This window comes from Dendrobates tinctorius, unplaced genomic scaffold (genome assembly GCF_039654945.1).
Source record: "Dendrobates tinctorius isolate UK_male_01 unplaced genomic scaffold, ASM3965494v1 ptg000071l, whole genome shotgun sequence".
Classification (NCBI taxonomy): domain Eukaryota; kingdom Metazoa; phylum Chordata; class Amphibia; order Anura; family Dendrobatidae; genus Dendrobates; species Dendrobates tinctorius.
Window position 1 is genome coordinate 17,414,625 of NW_027361739.1, and position 16,180 is coordinate 17,430,804.

The window sequence follows — 16,180 nt, forward strand, 5'->3', positions numbered from 1 at the left end:
ACCGAGTGCCTGTGCTTGGTATGAACAGTCATTCTGTGCAGAGTCCCTTTAAAAAATACACCGCCATAATAGAGGCTAGAGTCCAAAGTGCCTCCTTCTGCCCTATTATACCAAGGGGATCCATTGGGATTTTCTTAATAATGTTTTTTGGGAATTTAGGCTGAAACCCTGTTGCAGTGTTCAGCGTAGACTACAAGCTAAATGTAAATTAGGTCTTACATTAATCTCTAAGGCCTCTTTCACACTTCAGTTTTTTGTGTCAGTTAAAATCCGCCAAAAAGGCGGATCCGTTCCTAACTGATGTGAACGGATGGCAGAGGATCCGTTTTTTGACGGATTCGCATAATGAACAATTTTAAAGGAACCGCTGGTGAGAAAGAATTTTTTTTCGTCTGCCAGAAAGGATTTCAGGGTTAATTTTCTCCCTGATTTCCTTTCTCCGGGCATGCGCACTGAAAAATGCGGATCCTACAACAACAAAAAATGTGGCAGGGTCCGTCCAGGCATACCGGCGGACGCAAAAGATTTGGTGGATCCGCAAAAAAACGGATCCAACGGATGGCCATCTGTCAGGATCCGCCAGTAATGCAACTCAATGGGGAAAAAACGGATCCGCCAAAAAAAATGTCGGATCCGTTTTTTTCAAAAACTGGCGGATTTTGACTGATGGTGAAGTGTGAAAAAGGCCTAAACTGAAAGTCACTTCTGATCTGCGGCCAATAATCCAGCACCTCATGTTTAGTGACACCACTACAGTTACTACTTGCAATGTCACCTCGTGGTCTTAGTAAGGCTTGGGCTACAGCCATGACACTCCTTTATGAGGTAACAGGGATCCTAGAAGGTGAAGCCCCTGGGGTAACAGCTGTAGGGTGGAGTTGCGTGTCGCACATGGAGGACATAATCTGGATGCTCTGTGAGCCGCGTTATAGAAGGTTGTACATGGATTCCCCAGTCCTAGCACCCGCCTCCACTGGGATCCTACTGATATTATTAGTGATTGTTTACAGCCCTGGGCCGGCGCACAAATCCCATAGACGCTGTAGTGTACGTGGGTGACTCCATCAGCTGTAAGTGGCGGGTGTCCTGTGGGATCTGAGCGATACACCTGCTGCTTACACACTCACTCACAGTTCCCTCTACTAAACCCATTCACCTGCCAGCTTTGGCGGAGGCTCCCGGGGGTCTCATTTATCTGTTGGCTAAACCATTACTATTCAGGGAGCCCCCAATGTCTTCCTGTGCCTCTTTGGCAGCCATTAACCCTCTGTGGGCATTCAGTGAGTCGCAATGTATTAAACCATTGAGCTTTTTTTGTTGTTGTTTGGCATTACGGATATATTGCTGATGGTGGGAAATGCCTTTATGACAAAATATATGACAGGGCCAAACAGCAGCACAGAGTGTTTATGTATCTTGTGCCGCCATACAGGGTCCATGCGCACAGATTTGGCTGAGACAGGATTATAAAGGACAGTTTACAGGGGTCGTTTGTCCATTTTGTCTTGAGCAGAATGATCTGACACAGACTGGTTGCTATGGACTTTCTTCCCGACAACCATACAGAAAAAGATAGCATCTATGGAAAGTGAGCTCCAATATGGATGTCACGATGAGGAAACATGGTAAAACTCTCCTCCTTTAGCATGGGGATTATTGGAGATACGGCTCACTGACCACAGGTGTAATGAAGACTTCTGCCAATGCATGGCAACGATGGGCGCACGGTTGAGCAGCGGCAAAACAGACCTAGATATACTGTCAGCTCTGTCAGGACGGACCACCAAGCAGTCAGTAACACCGACTACTACTAGCATTGCCATCTAACCCATGGCGGCAGTGGTGAGGAGATTTGCCAAAGTGTTGGCAGTCTGAGGCCACGTTCACACAGTCAGTATTGGGTCAGTATTTTACCTCAGTATTGGGTCAGTATTTTACCTCAGTATTTGTAGCCAAAACCAGGAGTGGGTGATAAATCCAGAAGTGGTGACGTGTTTCTATTATACTTTTCCTCTGTTCCTCTTCTGGTTTTGACTTACACATACTGAGGTAAAATACTGACCAAATAGTCAACGTGTGAACCTGGCCTTAACAATATAGGGGTTCCAGCTATATACTATCCACACATGTGGACAAGGCTGGTGTATACTGCACACACCTGTATACAGGGTTAAGTGTATACTGCACACATGTACTCAGGGCTAGGTGTATATCACACAGACATATATAGGATTAGGTGTATACCGTACACACTTACACAAGACTAGCTGTAAACCGCGTGTGCACATGTACTTTGTATGTGCTGAAGTATAAATGTATAAAGTGCACATACATACAGCAGCACATATACAGTGTCTGTATACTCAGGGCTGGGAGTTTACAGCAGCACATATATACCCGAGGCTGGGAGTATGCAGTGTGTATATACAGCACCACATACACAGCGCATATACCCAGGCTGGGAGTATAGTGTACAGTTGTGTTCAAAAGTTTACATACCCTGGCAAAATTTTTGCTTTCTTGGCCTTTTTTCAGAGAATATGACTGATAACACCAAAACTTTTTCTCCGCTCATGGTTAGTGGTTGGGTGAAGCCATTTATTGTCTACTGTGTTTTCTCTTTTTAAATCATAATGACAGCCCAAAACATCCAAATGACCCTGATCAAAAGTTCACATACCCCATTTCTTAATACCGTGTATTGCCCCCTCTAACATCACTGACAGCTTGAAGTCTTTTGTGGTAGTTGTGGATGAGGTTCTTTATTTCTTCAGATGGTAAAGCTGTCCACTCTTCTTGGCAAAAAGCCTCCAGTTCCTGTAAATTCCTGGGCTGTCTAGCATGAACTGCGCGCTTGAGATCTCCCCAGAGTGGCTCAATGATATTGAGGTCAGGAGACTGAGATGGCCGCTGTGTATGTGCTGCTGTATATACAGCAGCACATACACAGCACATGTACCCAGGCTGGGAGTAAACAATATAAACACAGCAGCACATACAGTGTATATACCTGGGCTGGGAGCACATAGTGTATACACAGTGTATACACCCTGGGCTGGGAGCACATAGTGTATACCCAGCAGCACATACACGGTGTATATACCACAGGCTGGGAGAACATAGTGTATAAACCCTGGGCTGGGAGCACATAGTGTATACACAGTAGCACATACACAGTGTATATACCCTGGGCTGGGAGCACATAGCGTATACACAGCAGCACATACACGGTGTATATACCCTGGGCTGAAAGCACATAGTGTATACACAGCAGCACATACACGGTGTATATACCCTGGGCTGGGAGCACATAGTGTATACACAGCAGCACATACACAGTGTATACATCCCGCGCTGGGAGCACAGTGTATACACAGCAGCACATACACGGTGTATATCCCCCGGGCTGGGAGCACATAGTGTATACACAGCAGCACATACACAGTGTATATACCCTGGGCAGCAGCACATACACAGTGTATACACAGCAGCACATACATAGTGTATATCCCCCGGGCAGCAGCACATACAGTGTGTACACAGCTGCACATCCACAGTGTATATACCCCGGGCAGCAGCACATCCACAGTGTATATCCCCCGGGCAGCAGCACATCCACAGTGTGTACACAGCAGCAGCACATCCAGTGTATATCCCCCGGGCAGCAGCACATCCACAGTGTGTACACAGCAGCACATCCACAGTGTATATCCCCCGGGCGGCAGCTCATCCACAGTGTATATCCCCCAGGCGGCAGCACATCCACAGTGTATTTCCCCCCGGGCGGCAGCACATCCACAGTGTATATCCCCCGGGCGGCAGCACATCCACAGTGTATATACCCTGGGCGGCAGCACATCCACAGTGTATATCCCCCGGGCAGCAGCACATACAGTGTGTACGCAGCACATCCACAGTGTATATCCCCCGGGCAGCAGCACATCCACAGTGTGTACACAGCAGCACATCCACAGTGTATATCCCCCGGGCAGCAGCACATACAGTGTGTACACAGCAGCACATCCACAGTGTATATCCCCCGGGCAGCAGCACATCCACAGTGTGTACACAGCAGCACATCCACAGTGTATATCCCCCCGGGCAGCAGCACATACAGCGTGTACACAGCAGCACATCCACAGTGTATATCCCCCGGGCAGCAGCACATCCACAGTGTGTACACAGCAGCACATCCATAGTGTATATCCCCCGGGCAGCAGCACATCCACAGTGTGTACACAGCAGCACATCCACAGTGTATATCCCCCGGGCAGCAGCACATCCACAGTGTGTACACAGCAGCACATCCACAGTGTATATCCCCCGGGCAGCAGCACATCCACAGTGTGTACACAGCAGCACATCCACAGTGTATATCCCCCGAGCAGCAGCACATCCACAGTGTATATCCCCCGGGCAGCAGCACATCCACAGTGTGTACACAGCAGCACATCCCCCGGGCAACAGCACATCCACAGTGTGTACACAGCAGCACATCCACAGTGTATATCCCCCGGGCAGCAGCACATCCACAGTGTATATACCCTGGGCAGCAGCAGCACATCCACAGTGTATATACCCTGGGCAGCAGCAGCACATCCACAGTGTATATACCCTGGGCAGCAGCAGCACATCCACAGTGTATATACCCTGGGCAGCAGCAGCACATCCACAGTGTATATACCCTGGGCAGCAGCACATCCACAGTGTATATCCCCCGGGCAGCAGCACATACAGTGTGCACACAGCAGCACATCCACAGTGTATATCCCCCGGGCAGCAGCACATCCACAGTGTATATCCCCCCGGGCAGCAGCACATCCACAGTGTATATCCCCCCGGGCAGCAGCACATCCACAGTGTATATCCCCCGGGCAGCAGCACATCCACAGTGTGTACACAGCAGCACATCCACAGTGTATATCCCCCGGGCAGCAGCACATACAGTGTGTACACAGCAGCACATCCACAGTGTATATCCCCCGGGCAGCAGCACATCCACAGTGTATATCCCCCCGGGCAGCAGCACATCCACAGTGTATATCCCCCCGGGCAGCAGCACATCCACAGTGTATATCCCCCCGGGCAGCAGCACATCCACAGTGTATATCCCCTGGGCAGCAGCACATCCACAGTGTGTACACAGCAGCACATCCACAGTGTATATCACCCGGGCAGCAGCACATCCACAGTGTGTACACAGCAGCACATCCACAGTGTATATCACCCGGGCAGCAGCACATCCACAGTGTGTACACAGCAGCACATCCACAGTGTATATCCCCCGGGCAGCAGCACATCCAGTGTATATCCCCCCGGGCAGCAGCACATCCACAGTGTATATCCCCCCGGGCAGCAGCACATCCACAGTGTATATCCCCCCGGGCAGCAGCACATCCACAGTGTATATCCCCCCGGGCAGCAGCACATCCACAGTGTATATCCCCCCGGGCAGCAGCACATCCACAGTGTATATCCCCTGGGCAGCAGCACATCCACAGTGTGTACACAGCAGCACATCCACAGTGTATATCACCCGGGCAGCAGCACATCCACAGTGTGTACACAGCAGCACATCCACAGTGTATATCACCCGGGCAGCAGCACATCCACAGTGTGTACACAGCAGCACATCCACAGTGTATATCCCCCGGGCAGCAGCACATCCAGTGTATATCCCCCCGGGCAGCAGCACATCCACAGTGTATATCCCCCCGGACAGCAGCACATCCACAGTGTATATCCCCCCGGGCAGCAGCACATCCACAGTGTATATCCCCCCGGGCAGCAGCACATCCACAGTGTATATCCCCCCGGGCAGCAGCACATCCACAGTGTATATCCCCCCGGGCAGCAGCACATCCACAGTGTATATCCCCCGGGCAGCAGCACATCCACAGTGTATATACGCTGGGCAGCAGCACATCCACAGTGTATATCCCCCGGGCAGCAGCACATCCACAGTGTGTACACAGCAGCACATCCACAGTGTATATCCCCCGGGCAGCAGCACATCCACAGTGTATATCCCCCAGGCAGCAGCACATCCACAGTGTGTACACAGCAGCACATCCACAGTGTATATCCCCCGGGCAGCAGCACATCCACAGTGTGTACACAGCAGCACATCCACAGTGTATATCCCCCGGGCAGCAGCACATCCACAGTGTATATCCCCCGGGCAGCAGCACATCCACAGTGTATATCCCCCGGGCAGCAGCACATCCACAGTGTGTACACAGCAGCACATCCACAGTGTATATCCCCCGGGCAGCAGCACATCCACAGTGTGTACACAGCAGCACATCCACAGTGTATATCCCCCGGGCAGCAGCACATCCACAGTGTATATCCCCGGGCAGCAGCACATCCACAGTGTGTACACAGCAGCACATCCACAGTGTATATCCCCCGGGCAGCAGCACATCCACAGTGTATATCCCCTGGGCAGCAGCACATCCACAGTGTATATCCCCCGGGCAGCAGCACATCCACAGTGTATATCCCCCGGGCAGCAGCACATCCACAGTGTGTACACAGCAGCACATCCACAGTGTATATCCCCCGGGCAGCAGCACATCCACAGTGTGTACACAGCAGCACATCCACAGTGTATAGCCCCCGGGCAGCAGCACATCCACAGTGTGTACACAGCAGCACATCCACAGTGTATATCCCCCGGGCAGCAGCACATCCACAGTGTGTACACAGCAGCACATCCACAGTGTATATCCCCCGGGCAGCAGCACATCCACAGTGTATATCCCCCGGGCAGCAGCACATCCACAGTGTATATCCCCCGGGCAGCAGCACATCCACAGTGTATATCCCCCGGGCAGCAGCACATACACACTGCCTATCCCCGCGCCGGTTTGAAGTGGGCGCCGCCGGAGCTCCGGGCCTGACGTCTCCTCATCATGTGAATCGCAGCATTTCCCAGGGTGCAGCGGCCGCTTTGCCCCACCCCGTGTCTCAGCCCTCATTTCCAAGCCGTGAGAAATAGCAAAATACTGCAAGCAGCAGCAGCCGCGGCGGTGGTCGTCCTCCCTCCTTCCTTCCTTCACCACCCGGGGCTCCCCAACATCCCCCCCGCCCCCAGGGACACCAGCCGGGGGGGAAGGAGGACAAGACCATCCAGAGAAAGAAGAAAGGGGGGTCCTGCACCAGATCGGAAATCATTCCCGGAGACACCCCAATAATCAGGATTCTACCATCAGACACCCCCTTCACCTCGGTGGATTATTCTCCAAGACCTCGTTATAGGGGGTGGCGTGCACCCTGTGACCCCACTACACCGCTCCTGACCCCTCTTGCTCTTCTCCCATGCCCGCCGGGCCCGGAGGCTTATAACCGGGACTCCTCGGTTTGAGGGTCCCTGTCCAGCAGAACTGATTAACCCATTCAGTGGCCGCCCCCCCACGTTCTGCTATTTACCTGGCCGCGCCCCCTAGCGGTGACATTGCGGGCTCCCCCTCCCCCTGTTTTCCTGATCGGCGGATCGATATCGGGGTGCTCTCCCCAGTGTCCCCCTCCCCCCCGCCGTGTGATCAGACACCGGGAGGAGGAGATACCGGGCCTCCATTTTAAGACAGGAAGACGCTGGAGAGAGAGGGGGAGGCTGCTGACATCCCCGCTCCTCGCCACTATCTGGGGCCGCCGCCACCAATGGTGGATCTGGGGGCGTGTGACCCCCGCACGGCTGTCATTGATGAGTGACGCTCCCCGGGCTCAGTAGCGGCCTCATTCCCGGTCTCCGGGGCGGGGGGGAGCGCCTGGTTTCCGCTGTTTTATCGGGGAAGGGGGAGTTTTTTTTTCTCTTTTATCGGGGGAGGGCCGCGGCCTACTTGTTTGTTTTGCCTCCTCCGTCCGGAGCGGCTTTTCCTGAGCGCGGAGGCCGGCCCGCGGGTGGCTGTGAGCGGCCAGTGACGGGCGGAGGGCTCGGTGTTGTTTGCGGGGCCCTGACGAGCGGAGGACGATGGGCTGCCTGGGGAACAGCAAGACGGAGGACCAGCGCAACGAGGAGAAGGCGCAGCGGGAGGCCAACAAGAAGATCGACAAGCAGCTGCAGAAGGACAAGCAGGTGTACCGGGCCACGCACAGGCTGCTGCTGCTGGGTGAGCAGGGTGGGGCGGGCCGCACTACAACTCCCAGCACAGTGGCATTATGCTGTGGAGGCCGCAGCCTGGACCCCCGGACCCTGCCAGCCGCTCGTCTCCTCTGGGAGGGAAGGATCGGGCATGTCCCAATCCAACATGCCCCATCCTTCTTTTCCCCGTAGATGAGGAAGAGTCGCACGCTCACAGGATAGCGTCCGGTCGTGGGGGTCCTACAGTCGCATGGCGGTGAATGGCTCAGTAAGGCTGGTCTCAGACGGCCTGCCACAGGTCTCCTGGCATAGATGAGGTTGGGTCCGGAGAGCCGCAGCCGGTTGGTACTCGGACGTCTAAATATGGCGGCCTACTGAATCATTTCCCAGCCCCTGTGCTACTTTGTAGTTTGTTGTTGCAGCACTGTTGACCTAGAAGCTGTGTGAGAACGTCATGTATCATCGTGGCCTGATGACTGGGGTCTACCCGCGTCCTGGTGATCAGTGGGGGACACTGGGCTGTCGCTGTATGCCCCATGGATGCCGCCAGCTCTCCACCATTGACCGGTGATGTGACGCTAGTCATCAGATTGGACTGGGTGACCTATGAATACAGCTGGGTACATTGTGAGGACTTGATAACCATAGATTCCCTCCAGGGAGATGGGAGTCTGATGGATCTCATGGAGCGGGTGTGTGCCACAGTCCCTTGTGGTGCTGCCATGCCCCTGCTTATTAAGGCATATTTGCAGTAGATTCTGGTCTCTTTCTGACATTTGGCCTCTAGTATCTGGGTTCTCTTGCCTATGACCTCAGTTCTTGTTGTGATGTAACTTTCCTAAAGCGAAGTAGAAGACATAAGAACCTGGAGCAGCGTAATTCCATCATGTCCTCACACTACAGGATCCTATAACTCCGGCTCGTGGCTTTCATATGGGACTTTATACCACAACCTGTGGATTTTAAAGACTGGGTTCTCATGGTCTTTGTGAGGCGGTAGTGTGTTCGATACTTTTTTTTTTTTTTTTTTTTTCATTTACGTTAAAGCTTCTCTCTGATTTTTTGTACTTCATCTAGAAGGTTGGCCTCCATGTTGGCCAATTTCCTGCTTTTTCTTAAGATTCATCATTGTCTGATTCTGTCGTCACTGAGAGTCCCACAACCCGAAAACTTCTGGTGTCCAGTATATAAGACCCAGTTGATGTGTTACTGAGCTAGGTAACCTGGGAAATGGTGGTCTGATGGGAAGTGGAAATACCAGATATGGCCCACATTCCAGATCATGTGGTCTCTGCAATAATTGCAGTGTTTGCTAAATCATTATTATTTTTTTTTTTATTTAAAGTGGTTGTTCAGTGCCATTCAGTTCACATTGGAAGTGAATGGTCCTCATGAGGTTCTGACCCCAAGTGCCTGCCACGACGAGTTCACAGTGGGCTGGTCATTCGAGTAGGACATGTACAAGGATGTGGGGTCACAGCATCATCGCAGTGCTCAACTCCAATGTGAAGGGAGCGGCTCTGGACAAACTCTTGTGTGTTGTATCCATCATATATGCCATAAATGTGTGGTGGATGGAGGTCCCACGCATAGAAAGGGGTCCTTATTCCTGTCCCTCAGCTGCTGTAACCAGAGAGAATGCCGTTCATGTATGGGGCTATTCCTTTGCTACTTGGGCAATCACAAAAATTACATTCAAGTGTACTCGTTTGTTTTTGGAACTCCCATGGCAATGAATGGAGGGGGCTGGACATGCACGCCCAGGCCTCTCTGTTCAGAAGTGACCCTTCTGTAGAGATAGATGCTTGTCTCACCTTTTATGAAAAAAAACATTTTTTTCTAAGGCTAGTTTCACACTAGCGTTTATTCGACACGGCGCTGCTAAGCCCCGCCCCATCCGGTCATCGCCGCCTACTATCGCACATGGACGTTTCGATCTGTGCACCCTATCTTTAGCATAGGGTGCGCTGGCCGTGCGCTAGTAGGATTTTGGCGTGCGCTGCGCACTTTTGAAGGTGCGCCTTGCGCACCGAAATGCAACATGCTGCGTTCGGCGCGCACCTTCAAAAGTGCGCAGCGCACGCCAAAATCCTACTAGCGCACGGCCAGCGCACCCTATGCTAAAGATAGGGTGCACAGATCGAAACGTCCATGTGTGGTGATAGGCGGCGATGACCGGATGGGGCGGGCAGGGGGCGGGGCTTAGCGGCGCCGTGCGCTGCGTCGAATAAACGCTAGCCTTAGTCTTTTAGCCCTATAAGAAGTGACTACTGCACTACGGACGTCTTACTGAAGGCAGCGATGTGGAGCAATCGTGCCGGATAATGGGTGGCTGAGCAAGTATTCTTAGGTCTGTGATAGGGTGGGCAAATTACTGGTGACTTGAGTATGTGCCGACGATCCGAAACTGGTAGCGCTTTGGACGCAGTGCATGTTCGCTACGTCCAAAGCGCTGCCGTCTATTGAATGCAGGTGACTCCACATGTGATCACCGAACCGCACAGATTCACCGTGTTCAGTACATTGTACAGGTGAAATTTTTCTTGCAGAGACTCGCGTCTTCAAAAGAGAAATTGACATGCTGCAGTCTGGAGTGAAGCGCCACATGTCCATCTCTGCGGGTATCTGTGGACACATAGTAGGGCATGGGATTTCTTGAAATGCCATCCACTGTGCTGTAACATCTGGCTGCACAAGTATACAGCGTCCAATCCGCAGCGTTTACTGATCATGTGCACATACCCTTGTGGGTATGTGGGAATCCGCACATGCTGCGGATTCACCTGCGGAATTGGCAAAATCCGCAGGTCAAAAGACCTGCGGATTAGCCCTGCGGTTTCACACCTCTACAATGGAGAAGGTGTGAAACCGCTGCGGATTCCGCAGAGAGAAGTGACATGCTGCGGATTTGAAACCGCGGAAAATTCCCCAGCATGTGCACTGTGGTTTTTGATTTCCATAGGTTATAAAGGTACTGTACACCGCAGCAAAAACTGCTGCGGCTTCGCTGAAGAATCCGCAGCGTGTGCACACACCCATAGGGTTGCAGTTAGGCGACTTCAAGAACCACTTTGACTTAGCCCTGTCCATTCTCCTCTTGGCCTCAGCTCTGTTATCACCTTTACCCCCCTCAGAGGGTCTCCTTTAGGGTATTACTAAGTTTTGTGCATACTGTAATATGACCTGAGGCTGCACTACCTGCTCCTAATCTCAGCGCTGTGCTGAGGTGATCTCCATTCACATCAGTCCCAATGAGACTCAGTCTCCTTCTCCCTGTTTTAGACATGTGGGCGCCACAAAGGTCAATTATATGGGAAATGAATTGATCTTAGACTGTGCTCAAACATAGCAGCCATGTTGTATTTTTTTGCCTTTGCTGTACAAACACATTCATGTGTGTGGGGGGGAATCTTTTTTTTTTTTATTCTATAATTTTTTTTCTTTTTTGCGGGAGGAATTTGCGTAAACACTGGGTGAACATACAATATCCATGTGTGGGCTTTGGTCTGATTCAGACCTAGGACTCCAGCGCTGCAAGACAGTGATGCTGACACTGAACTCTTGCCGTAGACTTAGACCTCAGTCGCACACCATTTAATAGTTTTGGTTTCTGCCTGATCTTTTTGCTTTGCTCCTTTTTTTTATGCCTTCATTATGGTTGGGAACTTGGCCCTGCGATCCCCACCAATTCTGAGACTGAACAGGCCTCTTTCCCTGTGAGGCTATGTGCCCACGTTAGCTCAGAAATCCCGGCTCCTTCCCAGAAACCGCGTATTTTATTTCCGCGCATTTTTTATGTCTTTTTCCGCACGGTTTCTAGGAACACTGGAAATGGCTAAAAATGCGGAAATTAATGAGCATGCTGCGTTTTTAGCCACTAAGCGTTTTCTAAGCATTTAAAAACGCATGCATTGGCACAAAAAGCCAAAAATGCATGAAATTTAATGGGAAGCTTCTTTTAAGCGTTTCTGCAGCGTCTGATCCGGCTACGTAAAAGCTGCGTCCCTCCCACAGCGGTGTCACCGCGGTAAGTCTGCGAGCACTGTTTGTGTAGCCAGGCCGATGATCAATCAGTGAAGATGTAGCCCCCTTCCCACCAAGAAAACAGTGAGTGCGGACTAGACAAGGTGACTGCATGGTTACTTGTTGCCACATAATGATTGTCCGTGCCCACAGAGGTCGGACCCCTTCACTTGTATAAAGTTAGTGGGTCATGGGACGATGTCACTGGTGCTGCCAAGTATTCTAGGGTTATCTAGGGCAAGGCTGAAGGCCTCCTCCTACTTTAATCTGTATATTAGGCATGAAACCCTCACAGCGGTGCCCCTTGTGTAGAGACGTGAGATCGGAGACCTAAGGATAATGGATTCTTTGTTATTATTTTAGTCATGTAAAAATAAAGTTTCCGTTATGGAAAAACTGAGCTGAAGCTTCACGAGATGAGCCAAGCCATCTTCTATATGTAGACCGGCCTCCATTTACGTGATGATGTCCAGGATTGCTGATATCCACTGTGATGACCTTCTACATAAAATCTGCAGTGCCTGGCTAGTGATTTTCAGGTTGAATATTTGGACCTTTCACAATTTGAGAACTTTTGAGGATCATGTGGATTTGATAACTGGCTGAAAAGCACGGCCGAGCAAATCGCTCTATACTGTATGAGCCAGATTGACCACTCCACAAGTCATTGTAACTGTTCCTGCTTTAAAAGCTATATAGTTGACAAAACCCCAAAATTGGTGGTCTTTGCTTACTATGCTACTTTTATGTGGTCCTAATCAGCACTCTCAGGACTTTCATCACATTGCCGTAACATGGGCACATTTTACAGTCTGTAAGGCCTTAAGTCCCATCCAAATTGTGAGCTTACCATTCTTATTACATTGTTTGTGCAGCACATAAAGGGATGTATAAGTGTAAAAAAAAAAAAAAAAAAGTCCATTGTGACTGGCAAAATCTAACATGTTTCACGCTGTGGATTTCAACCCACGTTTCGCTGCTGTAATCTTCCCTGTGTGAAAAAACTATTGGGGGTTTTAAGGACCTGTAGTAGGACCACATGGGTGAATTCGCACCTATCAGACTTGTTGCAGAAATTTTTGAGGCCTCCATCTTGCCACCAAATAAACTTGTAGAATATTAGGCTTCGTGTGAATATACCTTAGTGTTGTTTCATGAATATAACTCCATTTTATTTGGAATCTGGCGTACTGCTTTTCTAACCCCCAGTGATAAACTATTATTGCGGGGAATAGCCATATCTAAAGGTCACCACCAAAACACATTAAAGTTTGCAAATCCTGTGGTTTCTCAGTGGGGCCAACCGAAAATCTTTTTTGGCAATACGTGATGTCTAAGGGGAGAAGGATCAGGACATTTGGGATTTTGAACACCTTTTTCTTCTGGGGGACATAAGCTGCTGACAGGTATATGGCAGCAGGTTTCTCTAGCTCAATTAAAAACGCATGAACGCTCAGTCAAGGGAGTCATAGCTTGTATGTGTCAAGCTTAATGGGGGTATTCTCAAGTTTGGAAGTTATCCCCTATCCGGATCCCTGAAGAGCTGACTTCTGGGGCACCCAACTATTCCGAAAACAGAGCAGTGGTTGATCGTGCGCACTGCTGCTCGTTTAATACCTATGGGGGTGCTGAAGACCAGTGGGGTGTTGTGCTCGACTACAGAGGTCCCATGGAGAATGAATGGAGCGTCGGTGTGCATGATCAACCATCTCTCTGTTCACACGTTCTCTGGATCGCTTTTGGTCAGTGGTCGGACCTCTAGAGATCAGGGTGTTATCCCACAGCTAACATATGGGGGATAGCTTCCAACTTGGGACTACCTATACATACATGTATGTTTAGTGCGACATGTAATCATGTCTGTGTGATGTGTGCATATATCACGTACGAAAAGGCTGAAGTATTCCCTGTTACTTGTGGAAAAGCAGGATATCCGCCATCATTACTGCCATTCCGGCTCCTCTAGGGATTGTAAAATCAACTTATTTATTGGCTTCATTTGTATGGCGCCAACATATGCCGCAGTGTTACAAGGGTTCTCTCCACACAATATCTAAATTCCCAATACGTTTTACATATGGTGAATACGTAAAAGCTGCGTCCCTCCCACAGCGGTGTCACCGCGGTAAGTCTGCGAGCACTGTTTGTGTAGCCAGGCCGATGATCGAGGAACCGGGGCGGTCCGCTCTCAGGACGTCATGTAGCCAGTGACATTGGGCGTGTAAACAGCCACACCTGTGAGATTGTGAGCCACAGCTTTCATTCTCCTGGGTGCACAGCCTGCTCAGGCCAAATGGTTTTCACTTTTCTTACTTTCTGTGGACATGGGGAAAGAAAAGTGATTTTCTTTATGCTGGAAGTCTGACGCAGTGTTTTGTAGTTTTCGTTTTAAGCGTCGTGATTTCCTGCATTGTCCGATCAAGGTGATTGTCTATTTCACTGTTCATACCAGGTGTCCATTGTAAGCCGCCTATATAGAACTATACGGTCAATTGTAGACGTCATTGTTTTATTTTTCTTGCTAAGCTTTTAACAGAAGTTTGGTTAAGCAGTTGATGACAAGTTTGTTTTATGTAGCACTATAGGATAATGCACAAACATGGCGTCTAAAAATCTGGATGAAGTGATGACTGCCATATTGGTTATTGCAAGCTTCCCTCAACAGTACATAGAATAGAAGGGATTTGTGAAGTCGACCCAATGACTTAAACATTCTCTACTCAATTTGGGGGAAGCCACCTCCATAAATTAGCTTTGTTCGGCCAATGTCTGCTCCCCCTGACTCCCCCAGATGCAGAAGCGCTCAGCTGGCCAAGCGACCATGTGCTTTATAAGCACTGCTAGTAGTGGCAGGTTTGAAATCGGACCTGCCACATCCTTCTGTCCCCCAACATCCTCTGTCATACACATTACTGTCAGCCTAACCCGTTGCTATCGGTAGTTCTGACCAAGGTTGATCTAGTGTATTGGTGGCCGTAACGGGGTTGGTCACTCATTATTTTTTATTTCATGTCTTATCCTTAGGACAGCCCATCAATATCTGATTGTCCGGTGGCGACATCCGGCACCCCCCTTCGATCAGCTCTTACTGGCAATGGATGGAAGTTTTCGGATGCGGCCAGAACCCATCATCTCATCATTTCTATAGTGTCTGTACCTGGGTACTGCAGATTCACCCCCCTATTTAGATAATTAGGGGGTGGATCTATAGTTTTGATGGAGCTGCTGTTTTCTGGCTACATCTGAGAACTTCCAGCCGGCGCTGATAACTGTTGATCGCAGGGGTGTGCGGATGTCGCCCTCCCACTGGTCATATATTGATGGCCTATCCTATTCGTAAACCATCTATGTAGAAGTAATGGCCAACCCCATTAACGCTAGGCTTGTACTTTCTGTGCATTTTGAAGCGGCTCTATTTTAAAATCCACATCCAAGACCATTCAGCATTTTTATGAACAGTTTTGGAGCTGATCTGACATGAAAATCGACATAACAAAACCCCCTGTGTGACTGTGCCCCAAAGATATGTTAACGGAGGTCTCTGAGATGGACAAATACGCGTTTTCAAAAGAGGTCTACATCAGGAATTAATTTAGTTTTTACCAGTCTATAGATCTGATGTGGCTTTTGAAGAATTTTGATAGTTTTACCCCCTTCTCGCAAAGTTTTTAAAACGTCAGAAAACTTGCAAGTGTGTCCCAGCTCCCCAATAAAAACTGATTTGTTTTTGATCTCCTTGTGGTTTTTGATGTGTTTGCTCCTAAACCTCGGCAAAGCTGGTGTGGATTTCCTATTGAGTGGTTATTTTTTTGTTTGAATTTTGAAGTAGGACTTCCAAATCTTTGTTTAAAAATATCACCCTTGCGGACATCCCCCTAAAAGTATATATTCATAGATGCCCAAAATCTGCAACCCCCACAAATCATTGCAGATGTTGTTGGGGATTTGGAACCAAATATACATTTTGGGTTACAAAGGGTGAAAGTTCACAGCGTGACGTGCTGTCACATCCTCAGCGCAGGTTACTTTCTGCTGCGGATTTCTGTGCAGCAGCATATGAGGTTTAGTAGA

General features: G+C 49.9%; 1 protein-coding gene across 2 annotated transcripts in view; it reads left to right on the top strand.

The window, feature by feature from the left end:
- Positions 1 to 16,180, top strand: part of GNAS (GNAS complex locus) — a 301,279-nt gene that overhangs the window by 230,866 nt on the left and 54,233 nt on the right. The window contains exon 1 of one of the 2 annotated variants that reach the window (XM_073582457.1): positions 6,941 to 8,114. The exons of the other annotated variant lie outside the window; for it this stretch is intronic. Within the exon in view, the coding sequence (XP_073438558.1) occupies positions 7,976 to 8,114 (139 nt within the window). The 5' untranslated portion in view covers positions 6,941 to 7,975. Of the gene's footprint in view, positions 1 to 6,940; positions 8,115 to 16,180 lie in introns of those variants that run through there. 2 annotated transcript variants of the gene reach the window in all.